The sequence below is a fragment of the Syngnathus typhle genome, linkage group LG9, assembly GCF_033458585.1.
Source record: "Syngnathus typhle isolate RoL2023-S1 ecotype Sweden linkage group LG9, RoL_Styp_1.0, whole genome shotgun sequence".
Lineage (NCBI taxonomy): Eukaryota > Metazoa > Chordata > Actinopteri > Syngnathiformes > Syngnathidae > Syngnathus > Syngnathus typhle.
This window is the reverse complement of record NC_083746.1, coordinates 7580622-7599903: the sequence shown is the minus strand read 5'-3', so window position 1 is coordinate 7599903 and position 19282 is coordinate 7580622. Positions and strand designations below refer to the sequence as shown.

General features: G+C 44.5%; 1 protein-coding gene across 3 annotated transcripts in view; it reads left to right on the top strand.

Moving 5' to 3' along the window:
• The window catches only part of dip2a (disco-interacting protein 2 homolog A), a 37986-nt gene that overhangs the window by 12219 nt on the left and 6485 nt on the right, over window positions 1-19282 (top strand). For 2 of the 3 annotated variants that reach the window (XM_061286647.1, XM_061286645.1), the window contains exons 2-31: window positions 6405-6476; window positions 6920-7039; window positions 7147-7266; window positions 8054-8320; window positions 9002-9139; window positions 11249-11368; window positions 12217-12414; window positions 12513-12604; window positions 12845-12955; window positions 13552-13675; window positions 13748-13857; window positions 14000-14102; window positions 14329-14393; window positions 14507-14600; window positions 14686-14805; window positions 14908-15022; window positions 15108-15247; window positions 15335-15471; window positions 15755-15835; window positions 16359-16486; window positions 16676-16790; window positions 17002-17203; window positions 17285-17385; window positions 17588-17668; window positions 17906-18023; window positions 18103-18224; window positions 18316-18427; window positions 18505-18614; window positions 18696-18826; window positions 18985-19153. In XM_061286647.1, the coding sequence (XP_061142631.1) occupies window positions 6405-6476; window positions 6920-7039; window positions 7147-7266; window positions 8054-8320; window positions 9002-9139; window positions 11249-11368; window positions 12217-12414; window positions 12513-12604; window positions 12845-12955; window positions 13552-13675; window positions 13748-13857; window positions 14000-14102; window positions 14329-14393; window positions 14507-14600; window positions 14686-14805; window positions 14908-15022; window positions 15108-15247; window positions 15335-15471; window positions 15755-15835; window positions 16359-16486; window positions 16676-16790; window positions 17002-17203; window positions 17285-17385; window positions 17588-17668; window positions 17906-18023; window positions 18103-18224; window positions 18316-18427; window positions 18505-18614; window positions 18696-18826; window positions 18985-19153 (3716 nt within the window). Of the gene's footprint in view, window positions 1-196; window positions 255-6404; window positions 6477-6919; window positions 7040-7146; window positions 7267-8053; window positions 8321-9001; window positions 9140-11248; window positions 11369-12216; window positions 12415-12512; window positions 12605-12844; window positions 12956-13551; window positions 13676-13747; window positions 13858-13999; window positions 14103-14328; window positions 14394-14506; window positions 14601-14685; window positions 14806-14907; window positions 15023-15107; window positions 15248-15334; window positions 15472-15754; window positions 15836-16358; window positions 16487-16675; window positions 16791-17001; window positions 17204-17284; window positions 17386-17587; window positions 17669-17905; window positions 18024-18102; window positions 18225-18315; window positions 18428-18504; window positions 18615-18695; window positions 18827-18984; window positions 19154-19282 lie in introns of those variants that run through there. The other variant, XM_061286648.1, reaches the window with a different exon arrangement.

The window sequence follows — 19282 nt, the reverse complement described above, 5'->3', positions numbered from 1 at the left end:
ATCCCTTCCTTTATTTGTATTGTCTGCCTTGTTTTGCATTGCTCAATCAATATATCTCACCTCTAGCGAGCTTTCTGCTCCCCGTTTCCTGTCCCCCCTCCCCTCTTCAACCACCATCATATCGTCTCACTGCACTTCAAAAGAATTTCAAACGTCTCCCCCATGCTGCCGCAGTCAGGTTCCACGCCAAGGCCAGGTACCCTTAGGGGGAATGCCGAACCGTGTGGAAGTACTCTGCGGCGTGTCTAACAAAAGTAAGAGTGGAAAAAGTAAAGGCCTTCTTTTTTTTTTTTTTTAATCTTTGAGGTCATAACATTGCGGAATGCATTCACTGCCTTGTTTGGTTGAGATGAAGAAAATAAGATGTGAGAGGCTATAATCTGAGAATGACTATATGGTCTGTATTGGAACTTTTTTTTGTCTTCATCCAGCCTATTTTTAGAGGAGCCTCCTACTTTTGAACAAAGTCTTGGAAACTATCTGCCAGAAATAGTCAACTATGAAAGTCAGACTTTAAAAGCTATATAAACTACTGGATTGCTTATTTCCCTTCAAGTGTAATTGTGTCACAGATTTGACCATTTAATGACACGCTTCCATTAGCAGATTTTTCTACTTGATTTGGCTCTTCTCACGCTTCACATAATTCTTAGCAACACTGGCTGAAATAAATGGAATGCATCGTTTCATGCCTTGATAGCTTATGGTGTGGTCATGAAAAAGACACGGTGGCAATTTCTTTTTCGGTCAAAGCTTTTTGTTGAATGTAATTTAAGGAATTTAAATACATGCCTCTATTCCATCATGCCATCCAATTCAATCTTTACAAATGCACTGTGCTATATAAATGGAAGACTTGAATGTTTCTTTCTTGGAAATGATTTGATTTAACATTTTTTTCATAGGTACTCATTAGTGAACGTTGTCTCTTTGTTACTATACTCAAATACATAACTACCACATTTAAATCTTTATTGTACAGTCAGTCGAGAAGGTGTTACTTAGCAGCTAATGCGGTTAGCCACCGCTAATCTGCATACCCGACAAATCCTGTGCAGCTCTGCTTACCTTTTTTGCTTTGAGACGAAAGTGTGGCAGTTTCTGCATGATAGTGCTAAAATAGTTCAGATAGTGCCGTGTGAACTATGGATCTTGATTTTTAGCCAAGTCTAATTGCTTGGATCATGGTTTGGGTTTGGTTAATATGTAAACTAAATCAGAACCTCACACCTGCCTACTCACACAAACACATTTGTGGTGGGTGACTAGCTCAGTCTTAAACGAGTGAGTATCTGTTTGTTCACCCTTAAATGGATTCACCACGCTGTCCGTGTGGGGATGTTAAGCTTTTTTGGTGTTTTGTGCAAAGAAAATTCTGACTCCCCTTTCACCCTGCGATCTCTCGCTATAACCAAGGTGTTTATATGCAAGGCACTTAATGACTAAGCCTATGTTAGGCCAGTGGAAAACATCCACATTCATATGCTAATGACTACGCAAAGAAGACAATAAATCTGTCCGTAGCCTCTAAGACCCGACAGAGCTTCGAGGAGTGCCCACAGGGCCGCTCGTATCTCATACACCAGGAACTGTGTGTAGCTTGCCACAACGTTCCTCCCCTAAGAAGATGTTTGTGTTTATCAATAGCACAAGCTGTCACATAGTCGGTCAAAAGAGCTGCATTGATCTGTGTCTTATCAATCAAAGTCTTATTCTGCAAAATCAGAAGAATCTTAATTTATTATTGTTTCCCCACATTTGAACCTATTCGCCTGAAATCATGATCATGATTTTTTTTTTTTTTGTTGCTCCTGACATAATCTGACATCTGTGCAGGCATCAGACATGCATGTGAGCGTGTCATTTGGTGTCATGTGCTTACAGTATCAAATGTGTGCGTTGCTATTTCTTAATTAGGACCCCCCCCCCCCCCCCCCCCTCCGTCTCTTTTGCAAACTAATGTGCAGCTGCCTCACCTCCCAGGCAGTGCTGCGTCTAAAGACTCATTATTCACACTGTCTGTCTGCACACAAGCCTGGGGGGGACTGGGAGGGATTTTTTGTGGTTGTGTGTGTGTGTGTGCATAATGTGATGAGCAAGTTATGTATTAGCAAATTGGTAATGGAGGGTTCGTTAAGCCTCCGAATTTGTTACCGCCACTTAATTATAAAGGATGCCACCGAGTGGTTTGAACCGTTGACGGATGGTGACTTTAGAGGAGTCCTTCGTGAGAGTATGCGACAAGAGTAAAAAGCTAATATGGCCTTATAATCATATCATCCCTTATGTCAACTTTTTTTTTCTCCATCCTCCTCAGATGTTGGCCGTCATCATCAATCAACCTGATTTCCCCGTAGATGTTGCATCCGTCTTTCCTCTCCCAAACTTTTCAGTAGTCATTCAAAATGATTTCAGCTATTTAAAAGATCTTAAGAGTCATATTGGATTTATCCTTGAGGTTAAACCACATCTGGTGGATTTAAATGGATTTTGTACACTTTGTAAAATTGTCAAATGTGTCTAATGACACTGGGCATGTTTTGCAATGGTGGCTATTTAGTGTCTAATCGTGTTTAGGTTTTAAGACAATTAGTTTCAATGAGCAGGAAGACACGGGAGGATATCCGCTGTTTTTTTCTGTTTTGGAGTGTGTGCAATTGGTTGGACTCATTATTCTGCTTACTATAGCAATAATTGAGCCCAATTATATCAAGCTCTTCATAGGAACGTAATGCCAAAGGGTGAATAGGCAAGTCATTTCAGGCATGAAATACACACACACACACACACACACACAAAGGGTGACATACCAGCTGGGGCTGCACCTCCTACAACATTAACCCCTCATGACTGGACTATAATTTAGTCTTAGACTCCCATAGTCCTTTGTTAGGAAAAGAACCATGGGGCATGATGGTATAAAATATACATGAAAAACGAAATTTTAGTAGATTTGATCATTTTGTGAATGCATAAAAAGACCAGCCATGTGTCAGACGTGCAAACCACAAGTTAACAATGATGCCCACACTATCAAATTAAAACCAACAAAACAAATAATTTAATATGTATTATCGTAATACGATTAGTAATATGTTGGGTAAAGTAACGAGGGGAATTTTTTTCTGAAACAAATCAAGTTCACGTGTCATGTCTAAGTTCACCTGCACAAGCACGTTGTTTTCCGTTGTGTGTGTGTGTGTTTTGAATTGGCGTGGGGGGGGGGGGAGTTCAGGGGTCTGCTTTGACACCCTAATCCTAAAGCCTTGCCAAGCTTTGTATTGGAGAGGGAGGGATGGAAAGTGTTTGAGTGAAAAAAAAAAGGAGGGGGGGAGCATTTGCAATTAAAGAAGGGAGTGAGGGAAGGGAGAGTGAGAGAGATGGGGTTCATTCAGACAACAGCAAAGGAAACAAAGGGATGCTGAAGGGTCTGACTTATGACAGGGGCACCTCCTTCGACTTTGCCTCTTAGCAGGTTCGCCTTTGCTGTTTATTCTACTCTTCGTCTTCCCTCCCTCTTTCTCTGTTTGTGATGCATCCTCTGCTTCCTCCTTAACACGTGAGTCATTCAGTTTGTGCATGTCTATATTCGTCACCGACTTAGCCGGCCGGCCGGGGCAGCTGCTCTCTTATTGATTTTATCATCTTGACATGTGGTTGCATCGCTAGTGCGGATCTCCCTTCTGTCAATCGTTTACTTCCAGCTCAGCATTTTTTGTTTTGTTTTTGTTCCGTGACCAAAAAGCGGTCCAAGTGTGAGAAGAACGTTTAACTTTTCTCACCATGCAGAATTAAAATAGGTCAACTCCAATGTTTGACTTATCAATCAGATGCATGTTTGCATAAAATCAACATTTGAATTGTTGGTGGAGTTCATGCGGTGACAGCTGAACACATCTGTCTTTGTTGGCACACATGTCCGTTTTGTTCACTCTTCTGTCTAAATATGAGACGCTGATTTTTCTGAGCGCAAAAGAGCACGCAGCCTTGCATGCTGCCCTGGCAGCTGTGTTGGCAGATTGAGAGTCAGCCTGGCACAAGAACTGACTCTGTGGACGGGCTTCAATGTAATCTCAGGTTTAAAAAAAAAAAGTCACTGTTCTCGAGCAATTTTCTACATCCATCCATTTGTAGAAACCGTGTATCAATGTTTAAAACAACTAGGACAGTTGTCATAGCTGCAAAGGGAGCACAACCTCTGAATGATCTTTAAATTTCACTTCACAGGTGACGTCCTAAAACCTTTTCCATACAATGTCTGGATGAAGTATTTTCGCATTCCCAGACTTTACTATTTGTCCATGAGGGACACACGTTAGCAATGGATTCACGTGCTGGATTTTTATGCAGTACTTTGCTAGCACACTTTTTTTCTATCACTCCCGAATATAACTGGCCATGTGACGTTGGCTGTCATTGCGAATGACTGGATTGAGAAGAAGTTTGGACACTGGACTGAAAAAGAGCTCCATCTGTGCTGATGAAGAGTAATTCGCCCAAAATGTCGTCAGTCACATTGACTCAATAGCTATTCGTCAATACGACAAAGTGGAGGATTGTGACTCTCTTGCTGCCATTCTTTACAGAGCACTTGGGGGAAATTAAGATTGAATACCGGGCCAGAGGAATGTTTACGGTAACAACTTCAGAAAAGCACCAGACCAAACTGCTTTTAGTCTCCCAGAATATAAAATGCATCGTCTCTGTGCTCAGTTGACCCTGAGCCAAAAATGTGGACATGACATCACCCCACTCCTTTTTTTTTTTTCTTTCTCATTGAAAGACCCTTTGAATGTGTTTGAACAAAGACCGTCTGACCAGTGAAGAACATTACAATTAGGTTGCGTGGACAGGAAAGTGGAAATGTTAGCGGCACAGGGGATGGTCACATGACCATGTTTTTGATTAGCAAAAGACATCATCCAGCTTTTCTAAAACTCACTCTAGCTTTACCACCACCGAGCTTACATTTTCTAACAGCTCAATGACATCATAAAGCCGACGGTCGGCATGAAGGGAGCAAGGAGGTCAAGCTAAGGTTTTCCTCTCATATTGTATCACTCTATTGACGGCAGTGTGTCCCTCAAAATGTTCTAATTTGATGGAGGTGTTAAGCACTAAACTCAGATGGGATGGGCTACTATGATTGGATGTTAAAATAAGTCAGTCAGTCTCAACATTAGGTCCCATTGACACACTTGAACCAAACCTTTTGTTCTGAATTGTGATTCAGGCAAAGGGTCATCGAAAGACTTAGCTGTTTGTTCCCGGCTCAAAAGATTAGCTTCCACTGAGACATAACTTCATGGATCAGGATGCCCTCGGCGTGGACGCTCCACGAGCTACAATTAGAGGGGAAAAACACTCCCGTTGTGTGCTCGCTGAAACGTCACGCCGCCCCTGGTATGCACATACACATGAGCCCGTGTGCACGGACACACGAAGATAGAGACGCGTGACGACAGAAGAGTCAGTGTTGGGTCAGGAGGCGCAGCCGATGGAGAGCTGGGTATTGTTAGACATTAAACAGTGCAGCCCATTCAGCTGTCAGGGGTGACTCAGAAGAAGTGTGACAACAACAACACCTGCCTCCACACTACCGCATTGTTGCGCTCTATGCCCGAGTGCCCGAGCATCAGCAACGATATCAACACTATTCTCGGTAAACTCGGCAATTGAAACCGTTTGGTATCTTGATGACTGTCGGACTTTATTGGCGACCTCCTGCTGTCGTAAAATATTAGGGGTAATAAGTTCCTTTCATCAAATATTGCTGGGTCATCGTGCTCGGATTGGACAGGACAGGAAAGTTCTAATGCAGAAAACAAATCCAGCCATAGACTATAGTTTGAGATTCTGATGCTGGTTTGTACAGCCATACATCCTTTAGCCAATCCATCTATTCCATCTGTCTATTTTCGGTCGCAGGCGTGCTGGAGCCTATCCCAGCCGTCATCGGGCAGTAGGCGGTGGAACACCCTGAACCGGTTGCCAGCCAATCGCAGGGCACACAGAGACGAACAATCATCTGCACTCGCATTCACACCTAGGGACAATTTGGAGTGCTCAATTGGCCTTCCATGCATGTTTTTGGGGAAGTGGGAGGAAGCCGTAGAAAACCCACGCAGGCACGGGGAGAACATGCAAACTCCACACAGGGAGGGCCGGAGGTGGAATCGAACCCGCGCCCGCTGAACTGTAAGGCGGACGTGCTAACCAGTGCTCATCATGCCGCCTGTTCCTTAAGCCCACTTTTAAAATAAAATCTCTTGTAATGTGCAGGTGGCCCAGAGTCTAGCACCAAAAACAACACCACACTCTTGCACAAAGGGCTCATCTAAGCTAATGACTCATCTCTTTGCCCCTCTTCCCTCCCCACCCCTCGCTTGTTCGTCTCTGTGCAGGGGACATCACTCAGAAGGGCTACGAGAAGAAAAGAAGCAAACTGTTGGCACCGTACATCCCGCAGATCCAAGGTAAGAATATTTTAAATTGAAGTGCTCGTCTTTGCTCGCAGGATGCTCACTCTTGAGTGTCTTGGAATGTCCTCAGACGATCTTGAACCGGATGCGCTAAATGCATCTTGGGTTGTTTAGCAGATTGAGTGAATGAGCGTGAGACTATTGCTTAGTGTTTTAGCGTCGGAGTTATATTGCTGTCTAAAAGTTGCTGACGGCATGGAGCTCAATGATCCTTACTAAGCTGATACAACGGAAAGGCCGGCCGGGCAGGCTGATGGCTGGCAATTAATCGCATCCGCATACTGGATGCGCTTAATAGGCTCATTTTCATATTACCGTAATTTCCAGAGCTCAAATGAATGTAAGTCGCACCCACTCAATTTAAATAAGAAAAATAAACGATTGTTTTATATCCACCGGATGAACAGTTCCCTTATTTCGTTTTTTTCCCCCCACAGGTGTAGATCCCGCTCTGCAGATAGACAGCCGGATCCAGGCCTCCTCCCAGGCTGTTCTTCCCGCGTCCAAACACAACAAATCTCGAGCAGCCAACACTCGAGATGAACGCTTCCGCTCTGGTAATCGCATCGTCATACTTTGTGTGAGAGTTTTAAATTCCTACTTGTGCTTTGTAAGGGTGCGCCTAAACTGTGTACTTTTTTTTTCATTTTATTCAATGGCCTAGATCTGCACACAGAAGCCGTCCAAGCAGCTTTGGCCAAATACAAAGAAAGGAAGATGCCAATGCCGTCCAAGAGACGATCCGTGCTAGTCCAGTCCTCCGTTGAGGCGTGCACTCCGCCAGGTCAGACTTTTGGATCTATATTTAGCGCGTTGTGGTTTGCCAATCTTGGACAATCATATATTTACACGACCGATTCCCTCACTACCCACTAAGCACGATATTGTAGGACGCTAACATTCCCTAATCTGAGATTCTTTTGCCAAATAAAAAAAAAGGGGGCATTCTGTTTGATGACTGTATCTATTGTTTGGGATTACAAAGGACCTTGTTGTCACATACGTGTTCCCAGCAGCCCTTCCCACATGTTGCATACTTGGACGACATTGTTAGTATTGTCTCAGAATGTCAACATTTTACCTATTTTCTGGAACAGTTTGATGTCAGGAAAGTTGCCGTAGCGAGGCTCGACAAAGCACTTTTAAACCCCACAAGTGGTGTAATCATTATGTTTACGTAATTAGGTCTATATAGGGAAGGTCAAATTTGATCCCAAATCAACAGTAGTGCTTTTTATCAAATTTGCGCCAGATATCGCCATCTTTTTGAGACAAGTGTGTAAAGTTGCTGTCTTAATCACTGTTACATAGTACATTGCGATAATTAGCAAATCTGCCAACCTGTATAGCTCATTAAGCATTGCCTGGCAATTATATCCCGCTGTTTTTATCTGTTGAGTACAAGCGACTTAATGAGAGCTTTGGTGTCAAACTAAATGAAAGCGCAACCAGCATAGAGACAGAAAGTGTTGCAACCACACAAGTCATCCACAAATCACTCCCACCCCCACCCCACCCATGTTGCTGTCCTCTTAGCATGACACCACGCTACTCTGACCTGTCCAACACAGACACCTCCTCTGCGTCGGAAGACGAGGGCTCTCTGCGGCGAAAGGGCCGTCTGGCCAATTCCACTCCCAATCAAAGCCACAGCCACCCGGCCGTCGAGCACTGGTTTAACCGGGTCATCCAGGGTTCGTCCACCTCATCTTCCGCTTCGTCCACCTCGTCTCACCCGGGAGTGAGGTCTGTCGCCACCAGCAACGCTAACAGCGGCGCTCTCAACGCCAACACCAAAGCTACTGTGCTGGCTGATCTCATGTCACACACACACCTAGGTGAGAGCTCCTTTTGTCATTTTTCAAAGTTCCGAATGATCTCGGTCTTCAATTGTCGTATCAGGCTGGCTGATTTAGACACCTGAGAGCAATTTTTTAAAAAAAAATTAAAATGCACATGTCTCAGGGATAGGTCAAGTATATTTGATGTGGTGCGTCAGCACGCTTCGTAAGCACACTTCTCATTGTTTTGCATTTGCTGAATCCAGCAGAAACATTCAATTATCTCCAGCCAATCAGATTTGTTTCTGTGTCCCAGACAGAAAGCAATGTCCCACACGACTTGCTTTTGTCACACACAGCCACTTAACAAGGAAAGACCAATTACGTCTTTGGACTAAGTAATCTCTATCTGACATCTTTCTGTCATTCAGTCATGTAAAAAAGACTTTGGCCACTCTATTGTCAAAGCTACTCTATTCATATCATCTGTTCATTTTTAGGGGTGACATGTTGCCGCTGAAATTATTTTATGAAGCAATTTAACCACATCATTGTTTTTACAGAATAGCAAAGTAAATGCTCAATTAAAATAGCTGCCCCTCATTCCAAAACCGACTCTAATTTATCCATAGGTGTGAATGTGTGTCTGCTATTTGCGCTGTGATTGGCTATTGACCAGTCCAGCTTGTCCAGCAAGACGTATAGCTGACCAGTCCAATCCATCCCCTTCTACCACAGATAACCACATAGCTCCCCCAGACGTGACGGGCCTCTCGGAGCGCTCCTCACTTCATGCGGAGCATTCCCACGTTGCCTCGGTGCGAGGCGTATCTCGTGGCTACAACCACCACACCAGCATCATGGAGACAGCAGATGGTGAGTGTCCTGTATGCATGCATGCACACTGTTACATGGTTTCTTCCGGTTTGCCCCCCCTGCTGTTTGTCCCTCTGTTTTCCCTCTTTAGTCAGTCTTCATTTCAGTCTGGCGCAAGCTGTCGGCTGACCCTCTTTGTGTTGCTATGGTAACACCTGTCCTCCTTTGCTCCCTGAAAATAACACTCCAATTCTTAATGGCTGTTTTGTGATACGCAGTAGCTCTTCTCATCATTATAATGGTCACTCTTCTTTTAGATTCTTGGGTCTCAAATATGTGGTGAGTCTGCGGTGTTATCTAGGAGTTATTTCGGAGAATTTACACATGGGCTAAATGCAGCCAACTACTATCTAGATTTCTCTGGTCACCAAAGCAGAAAGCAATCAAACCCTGGATGAAACAACAACAAAAGTCAACTTTGTAATCATTGTCTAATTCATTCCGAATTTTGTAAATTGTGTGGGATTGATTCATGGTGTGTCAAAGCAGCTGAGGAAAACCGCTGTGGAGTTTCCGTCTCAGCTTGGTGCAATGTCGACATTTGCGAAGGATTATGTTCATTGACGTCCTCATTTGTTTCTCCTCCAGGCTGTGAATGGAGAGGTGAGGGATCCCTCAGTTTGATGAATGGTATTTATTATCGCTACGGTTGTTTCAGAGCTTTGGCATCAGTTGTGCATGTGACTACTGTCAGGTGTCGCACTCCTCCCCCCCCCCCCCCAAAGGGAATTCACGCCTTCAATCCATCTGTGTTGATGTTGTTTGTGTTGTTGATGGTCTTGCCGACAAGACGAATGCGTTTGCAGTTGCAGCGTTGCAAATCGATTCCTACTTAAATTATGGACTGTACATTCTTGGTGTGAAAAAGTGTTTTTTTGGCATGTCTTTATTAGCATGTTGTTTTTTTTGGACCATCTTAATGTTTAAACAAGCGTAGGGAAACGTGTGCAACAATACAGTTGATGGATTAATTATTTGTGTGAAGTGTTCTTTTTTTTTTTTTTTTTTTCCATTATTATGATCAACCTCGATTAAAAAATATTCTTGAAATCAAATGTGAGCTTTGCACATTCTGGCATAATGTACCTGATGAACACATTTTCAAAAATAACATTATTATAGCATTATTATAAGAATAACAAATCATTGACTTGATAAAAAACACACTATCCGCAAGAAATTGGCTTTCTAGTCCCAAAATATTGCAAAACCGAGTGATGACCTCTAATGCACGGGGGGGACCTTTTGGTTGTTTGAAAAAGGTGGCGAACACTAATATGTTAATTAGCATCATTTGCAAGTCCTCATCTGCTTCTAGAGTACATTAATATATCAAAGCTTTTGAGTGGATGGCACTTGGGGGCCATCAGATGTTGTCGTCTGTGTCTAATTGGCCCATCAGGTGCCGCACTGCCCTTCGCATGCCCCGTCCCGATGTGTGTGCGAGCCTCGATCCGAACACACCGAGGCTGTCTGAGCCGCCGGCCTTATTATAGAACAGAAACGCATCCGGCAAGCTGTGTGCAGCTGTGCCCTCTGTCTCCTGTGGCTGGAATGTCTGACACTTGTCCCTCCCTAGCCTAGAATGGACTTGCATGGACAAAACCATGCTCGGGAAGTCCATGCAGGCTGGCTTGTTTAGTTAGGGCTCGGTTCCGATCGGTAAACCCGTCTGTGTTGTGAAATGTAGGTACGACTTTATGTGAAATGAGCATACACTTAATGAGAGGCCTCACGTCTCAGAAGCTGGTGAAGAGATGGACGTGTTGCTAGGCAACCTGATTAGTCATGGTGGAGGGTTATTTAAGAGTTTGCTGAGCTAAAATACTGACTTTGGAGATCTATTTGATTTTTTTGTTGTTCGGTTGATTGACAGTTGTGCTGAAGCAGTCTGCTCACCTTGTGTGTTCTCCTCTCACTTCTCCTCATTATGAATCTGGCCGCATATTTTCCTAATCCTTTTTGTCATTTTTAACCGCTGTGTATTAGCTCCGTTTGTCATTCACGTCTCTTTCGATGTCTTTGTTTTGCTTGTTTTTTTTTTTGTTTTTTTTTTACTTGAACCATATTTCTCATCATCCCATCCTTTTCGCCAATGCCTTTGTGTAGGTGTTCCAGTCAACAGCCGCGTCTCCTCCAAAATCCAGCAGCTTCTCAACACACTGAAAAGACCGAAGCGACCGCCTTTGCGAGAGTTTTTTGTGGATGACTTTGAGGAGCTCATGGATGGTGAGTTACTCCAAAATGCCCGGGCACTCAGTGGCTTCAACCCTGTCCGGGATTTACGCTTCCCTGTGTGCTATTCTTCTTGTTGCTGAACCGAGCCCTTTTCCACACCTCCTAAATAAACAGTCCAAGTACACTTTTAGATAGGTGATTGTTTTTCTTTGTTGTTTCCTCCCTCCTGTGGATCAGACCACCAGGTGTGCTCAGGGAGTGGTAAGGCAGAGCTGGGCCGCAGAAACACAGACCCACATTGTGGACCAGTCTTTTTTTTTCTCTTCAAATTCCTTCATTCCTTACCAGTCCATCGTGGCTTTTGGGTGGTACTCTTGCCAGGCTGAGTAAACACTGTGCAAATGAAAACGCAGCAGGATTAGTAACACACCAGCAGGTCATTGTAAAGCTCTCCTAACTCTGCCAGAGTGGAGCGAGCGTCTGGAGACGACGTGGTGTGTGTATGCCGAGAGTCCTTTTCCTGACTCAAGTGTTTTAACTGGATAGCACACAAATGAGATGGAATTCCAAAGCAGAAGTTGGGCAGGCAAAAAACTGTTAAGAACACAATATACGACTTTAATCCCCTGGCCTTTTCTCAATCCCCACTATCTCGCCATCAAAGAGTCCCTCTTTTCGTACTTGTGAGCCTCCCTCTGGAAAAGATGTATAAATCACTGATTTAACACTACCTTGTAAAACACTCCAGCTGAATGGCTCCTCAGGGGTGACGCTGGGAGTACTGCAGCACAGCAGTACTGTTGCCACCAAGCGGCTGTGGCTATAAGAAACATGGATTCCATCCATTCATCCATCCATCCATCCATCCGTTCATGTCATTTTCTTCTGTGTGTATTTAGTTCAGCAACCCAATCCAAACCAGCCAAAGCCAGAAGGCCAACTCATGCGTCCCCTTGAGGGAGATCCTCTCGGAGTGGCCACCAACTGGCCTCCCTCGTTGACAGCAGCCTTGCAACGATGGGGGACCACTCAACCCAAGAGCCCTTGTCTGACAGCACTTGATAACGCTGGCAAGCCTGTCTACACTCTCACCTATGGTAGGTATGACGGGGACTGTTGGCCCAGACATAGTAAAATACACGCCAAGACGTCTGAGAATAAATACTTGAATATAGTAATTGTGTTGCCATTGCAGGTAAATTATGGACCCGGAGTCAGAAATTGGCCTACACACTTCTCAACAAGTTAAGCACCAGGAATGAACCTTTGCTTATGCCTGGAGATAGGGTACGTCTCAAAACATGTTTCTTGGCATATCATTTTCTTTTCCAATCAAATCAGCCATGCCCGTGAAACCTAAATATGTACGGAATTATGATATTTGGCATACCACAACAACATCCCAGGTGCTTATAACATTTGCGTGCTTTCATCATTGTAACCATGTTACCTGAAGGCAATCATGATGGGGCCTGTGATGAAAACAACTTTTGACTGTCCCCCTGGATCTGTTTCATCTATCCACAGGTTGCACTTGTATTCCCCAACAATGACCCCGTCATGTTCATGGTGGCGTTCTACGGCTGTCTGCTGGCAGAGCTGGTCCCCGTACCCATTGAAGTGCCGCTAACCAGAAAGGTAATGGCTAACCAATGGTAACCAAGGTAACCAATTCTTCCCTCCTTGACTTCCCTTATTGTTATTCAGGTGTCTATTCTAATTTTCATGCACATTTATTTGTTCATCATTTTTTTAGCGGCCACGTCCCTGTTCTTTGTCGCAGCAGCGTCAACTCTTTCGTGTTCTATTTCAAGAGCGTTATTATGCATCAAGAGTCGGCAAGCGCATCCATCGCAAACAAATTCACCATCATGAGTTGTACTCGCTGAATATTAATGTACTTGATTGCCCTTTATTAGCATGCTGTTTGCGGAAGCTGTTTAGTAACAAATGAAATTGTGAATAGATTCTCGTTCTACTTCAATTATTACATCAGAAGCCCGCACTGTTCTTGAGACGACTTTATTAACGGCCATCTCGTCTCGAAAAAGTGGTCATGAAATAAGAAATTTTGTGCAAAATGATCTGCATGAAAATCCTATTTGGTAAGCCTTCTTAAAAGTTAAAATAGCTTGAATGAAAGCATTGTCTTAAGGCTAGTGTAACCCCTCTTCTTGCTGTAAAGCACATTTGACTGTGTCTTCACCTTTTTTTTTTTTCTTTCTGTCCTACAGGATGCTGGAAGTCAACAAATTGGCTTTCTGCTTGGCAGTTGCGGGGTGACTTTGGCTCTTACCACTGATGCTTGTCAGAAAGGTTTACCCAAAGCACAAACTGGGGAGGTAGCCACATTCAAAGGTAAAGCCTTCTTTCAGTTTCACCGTGGCATGATTTGGGCTTCCAACCGATTTCACTCGTCTGCCCCTTTAGGCTGGCCCCGGTTGTTGTGGTTTGTGACTGACGGAAAACACGTTGTGAAGCCTCCCAAAGACTGGCATCCTCCAATACGTGAAGCAACCAATGACATAGCCTACATCGAAGTGAGGGAGTTGACATTTTGTAGCTTAAGATCAACTATGTTTATCATCTCTAACTTCAATAATCAATAATAATGAGGTGCCAATGTGATACTTTGAATGACGACTGCCGTGGTGTTTTTTTCTTTTTTTATTCCTCGTGTAGTATAAAACCAGCAAGGAGGGAAGCACCATGGGGATCACAGTGAGCCATTCAGCCATGCTTGCTCACTGTCACGCTCTCACACAAGCCTGCGCTTACACTGAAGGTGAGTGATGACGTCAACACACACACACACACAAGTCCTTTTTGGATTCTCAGTTGCCACTATGATTTGTTTGCATGGATTTGGTCTTTTACAAAAATTAGACTATAATGAACCTTTTGAGTTTTGTTCTAAATAGCTCTTTTTAGGTCGTTTGCCGTGTTTACCATTTAACACGAAATGAGTCTTTGTTTACATGAAACTAAAAATGTCCCATTGTGATTCACAGCTGAGACCATAACTAACGTGCTGGACTTCAAGAGAGAAGCGGGTTTATGGCATGGGGTTCTTACCGTGAGTTCTTTAAAACCTCTTTTTAATAGCCTGCTTGTACACCTTTTAAATACACAATACATTTGAAAGTGACATAATGCTTGATTATTTCCAACCTTACCTTCTCATTGCAGAGCGTCATGAATCGGATGCATGTAATCAGCATTCCTTACTCGCTAATGAAAGTCAACCCTCTCTCGTGGATACAAAAGGTTCACACGTACAAAGGTGAGGGTCGGCCCGGCCCGCATGTGAGCCATCTTGAGATGAAGTTAGTTTGATTTTTGTGTGTGTTTGTTTGTCCACTGCCCAGCGCGGGTGGCTGTGGTGAAATCGAGGGACATGCATTGGTCTCTGCTGGCTCAAAGAGACCAGCGAGACATCAGCTTGAGCTCACTGCGCATGCTGATTGTTGCCGATGGAGCCAACCCATGTGAGTGTGCTGCTGCTGCTGCAAAAAAAAAAAGAACAGCACAAGATCACTTGTTTGCCCTCATGTTGGTACTGTACATGCTGACTTGATGCCACTCTTCAGGGTCAATATCTTCCTGCGATGCCTTTCTCAACGTGTTCCAGGCACGTGGGCTGCGACCTGAGGTGATCTGTCCATGCGCCAGCTCTTCAGAAGCCATGACTGTCGCCATCCGGAGGTCAGATGATGTTACTGCAGCTTTTTTGGGCTTATTGTTCTTTTGGATATGTTGCAAAGATGTGAAGACAAGTTTGTCCTTTTAGACCTCCAGAGATGGGCGTCCCTTCACCGGGCAAGGCGGTGCTGTCCATGGGCGGGCTGAGCCATAGTGTCATCCGCGTGGACACCGAAGAGAAGCTCTCTGTCCTCACCGTGCAGGACGTGGGACAGGTCATGCCCGGAGGTGCTGTACACAGTGGCATGTTATCTCCATCCGGTAAAAGAAAGAAAGAAAAATTGTCCTGATGTTTGATTTATTGGTATTTTGCAGCTCTGGTGTGTGTGGTGCGAGCCGAGGGCACGCCGTACTTGTGTCAGACTGACGAGGTGGGAGAAATCTGCGTGAGCTCAAGGTGCACAGGTTCGGCTTATTACGGCCTTCAGGGCATGACCAAGAACATATTTGAGGTTAGTGTTTGATTTCAACTTTTACTGGAAACATTTACTTATGCTGTGTTTTAAGCAATTGTTCTATTTCGAATTCAGAAAATTATATCTTTATATACTGTAGTTATCTAAATATTATTTATATTTGGATATTTTATTATTAGTATATATTTTTATATATTATTTTATCATAATATATATTAAACAGAAGTAATTGCTGTGTTTGGACACTTTTATTATTATTGGCAAAATATTGTAATCAAATCTGAGATCTCCCACTTCTAAATGTCACATTTTGTTGCAGACCACTCCAGTCACGTCGACAGGAATTCCAGTCAGTGACCGAACTTTCACCAGGACCTCTCTGCTGGGTTTTGTGGGACCAGTGAGTATTCTATCCGCTTCTATGACTTCTCAGTAACATCGATTTGTAATAATTGTATGGGACTCTTAACATGTTTTTCATCAAAGAGGTGAAGCAATAGAGATTGGAAATGAATTCCCAAAACAAGTCAAATGCTAGATTTACATCTTGATTCCAAAAAGGTCCTCTTTAATGGTTCAGCTGACTTAAATAACACCTGAAATTGAGTTGGGCAGTGCTGACAGCACACTCATCGCTTTGTTGCGCTCCTGAAAATTCCTGAGATGGAATATGCAAATTGCTCAAGAAAATTAATGAGCTGTTTGGCTTTTTCCGAGTCAGTGAAGCCAAGAATCAGAATTTCTGCAGCTCCCTGACATCTGTCGCATTGATCCGGGGCCACATCTCAGATGTACAGTCCCCTTCAAAAGTATTGAAACAGGAAAAGTCAATTCTATTGACATTTGGGTTTCTGAAGGAATTGACTTTGGAGGGGACTTTAAAAAACTGATTCCTAAATGCGTGCTTTGTGTTCTGCCTCCAGGACAGCCTCGTGTTTATTGTCGGGAAGATGGACGGATTGATGGTGGTCAGTGGGCGGCGGCACAACGCTGACGACGTGGTTGCTACGGCTCTTGCGGTGGAGCCGATGAAGTTTGTTTACAGGGGGAGGTAGGAAGACGTGACACAATTGATCCGTCAGTCCACCCAGCCACAACAACATGTCCACCTAATGAGATCCAATATGCAGCGAAATACGAACGAGCCTTTGTGGATCTCAATAGATTTTGCAGGGCTTACTTTTACTGTGGCTGGTGAGTTTTAAAATTCTGAGATGGTGCATTGCCTGGTGCATTGCAGGATAGCTGTGTTTTCTGTGTCGGTGCTGCATGATGAGAGGATCGTCGTGGTGGCGGAACAGAGACCGGATGCCTCTGAGGAAGACAGCTTCCAGTGGATGAGCCGCGTCCTTCAGGTGCTGACATTTACATTGATGGAGACGATCAAAAGGCCTTTATTTGGACTCTACACAAGGGTCACGTGAGACATTGTTGTATCTACTTTACCGTAAATATTTAATATCTCTCCTACAGTCAGTCGACATGATTATCTTTGCAAAGCTCTTGCAATGGATATTACTATATGTTGTTCTAGGAGTAGTATATTAAAATAAATGTTTCTTCCAGGCCATAGACAGCATCCACCAAGTAGGTGTGTACTGCCTGGCCCTGGTCCCCGCCAACACGCTTCCCAAAGCTCCCCTCGGTGGCATCCACATATCAGAGACCAAACAGCGCTTCCTGGAGGGCGCCTTGCATCCCTGCAATGTCCTCATGTGCCCTCACACGTGCGTCACCAACCTACCCAAGCCGAGGCAGAAGCAGCCGGGTACGGAGCCGTATCATGCCCGGTGGAGGACGATCGTGTGACTAACTGAGTGATGATGGATGGGTGTGTATGTGCGCGCAGAGGTCGGCCCCGCTTCGATGATCGTAGGCAACCTGGTGGCAGGCAAGAGGATAGCGCAGGCCTGTGGGAGAGACGTGACCCAGTTGGAAGACAATGAGCAGGTACTCACCGCACAGAAAAGTCTCACGTGGGATTTAAAACTCAAATCTCTCCAATGTGGGGCAGGCTTGTTAACCACTCATGTACCACCAGCGAGTAAATACAGGTTGTCTTATGCATGCATGAAAGAAAAGGGTTCAAACAATTCAAAACTTCTCTCTTACCCCAATCTATGTATGTGTCCATGATTGCTGGCACTGTTAGTTCCTCTACATTCAAGATGTGCTACAGTGGAGAGCGCAGGCCACTCCAGACCATCAGCTGTTCCTTGTTCTCAATGCCAAGGTACCTCAGCGCATCCACCCTGCACACACACATTGTTTTACATGCAAAACCTGTTGAACGTCAAAGGTTCGGCAGTCAATTATTTTACTTTTGTTTTCCTCACAGGTGAATTTTATTGTATTATATATTAACCCACATTTTACGTTTGAGTAAACAGACTTGACTATGGGTGTTCCACTCTACTCTACATAGATTTACAGATTCCGGCATGGATTCATTTGCCATGTGGTTCTTTAGGGCACGGTGGCCAGTGCGGCGTCCTGTCTGCAGCTCCACAAGCGGGCCGAGCGCGTGGCTGCAGCTCTGATGGGACGCCTCAACACCGGGGACCACGTCGCGCTCGTCTACATGCCAGGTACTCGCAACGGAGCCATGAGGCACTCCAGCGTCCTGCGAATGGTGAAACAACAGTAAGTGTTTTTGTTTACGCGCAGGAATCGACTTGATTGCCACCTTCTACGGCTGCTTGTACGCTGGCTGTGTCCCGGTGACGGTCAGACCTCCGCACCCGCAGAACCTGGCCACCACCCTTCCCACTGTCAAGATGATTGTTGAGGTAACTTGTTGACCAGGCATGGGAAAACTATTTATTGGAGGCTACTAGAAATTGATGCCTTTACAGTCAGTGTACCATCTGTGGCTTACAGGTCAGCAAATCGGTGTGCATCCTCACCACTCAAGCAATAATGAAGCTGTTGAAATCCAAAGAGGCTGCCGCTGCAGTGGACATTAAGAGTTGGCCGATGGTGCTGGACACAGGTGAGCTACTGTGCATGCGTACGGACACCTTTATTTCATGCTCTCACACGTGTTAACGATTTTTTTTATTGGTTCAGATGACCTCCCCAGAAAGAAAAGCCCTCAGATTTACAAGCCCCCAACCCCGGAGATGTTAGCCTACCTTGACTTTAGCGTTTCCACCACAGGCATCCTGGCTGGAGTCAAGGTGCGTACTGCAAATACAAACGCTTGTTTGAATGTCTTTATGGGATGTCGGATGTATCTTTTAAAATGCCCTTTGTCATAGATGTCCCATGCAGCTACTGGTGCCTTGTGTCGCTCCATCAAGCTGCAGTGTGAGCTCTACCCTTCTCGCCAGATCGCCATCTGTCTTGACCCGTACTGTGGCCTGGGCTTTGCTCTCTGGTGCCTGTGCAGGTGAGTCATCATTTCACAAACAGTTGTCTATAATTATCATCCATCCATTTTATCCGCTAAATGTGACTTAGTTAAGAAGAGCACACCTAATTTGTAGCGGCCCACCAGGTTCACGCACAGCTCCTAATATAGTGCGGTTTTCTATTGGGTTGTCGCAGTGTGTACTCCGGCCACCAGTCCATCCTGGTTCCCCCTCTGGAGCTGGAAAGCAATGTGTCTGTATGGCTGGCTGCTGTCAGCCAGTACAAAGTGCGTGTCACTTTTTGCTCCTACTCAGTCATGGAAATGTGCACCAAAGGCCTAGGCTTGCAGACGGAAGCGCTACGGGTGAGTTTGACTGTTTGAAAGATCAACACTGCACAAATCTAGGAAATCTTGAATCTAGGAAAAAAAAAAAAAAACCTTAAGTCATGAAATGTACTACTTGTACAGATAGAAGTCAAATAAAATGTGTAC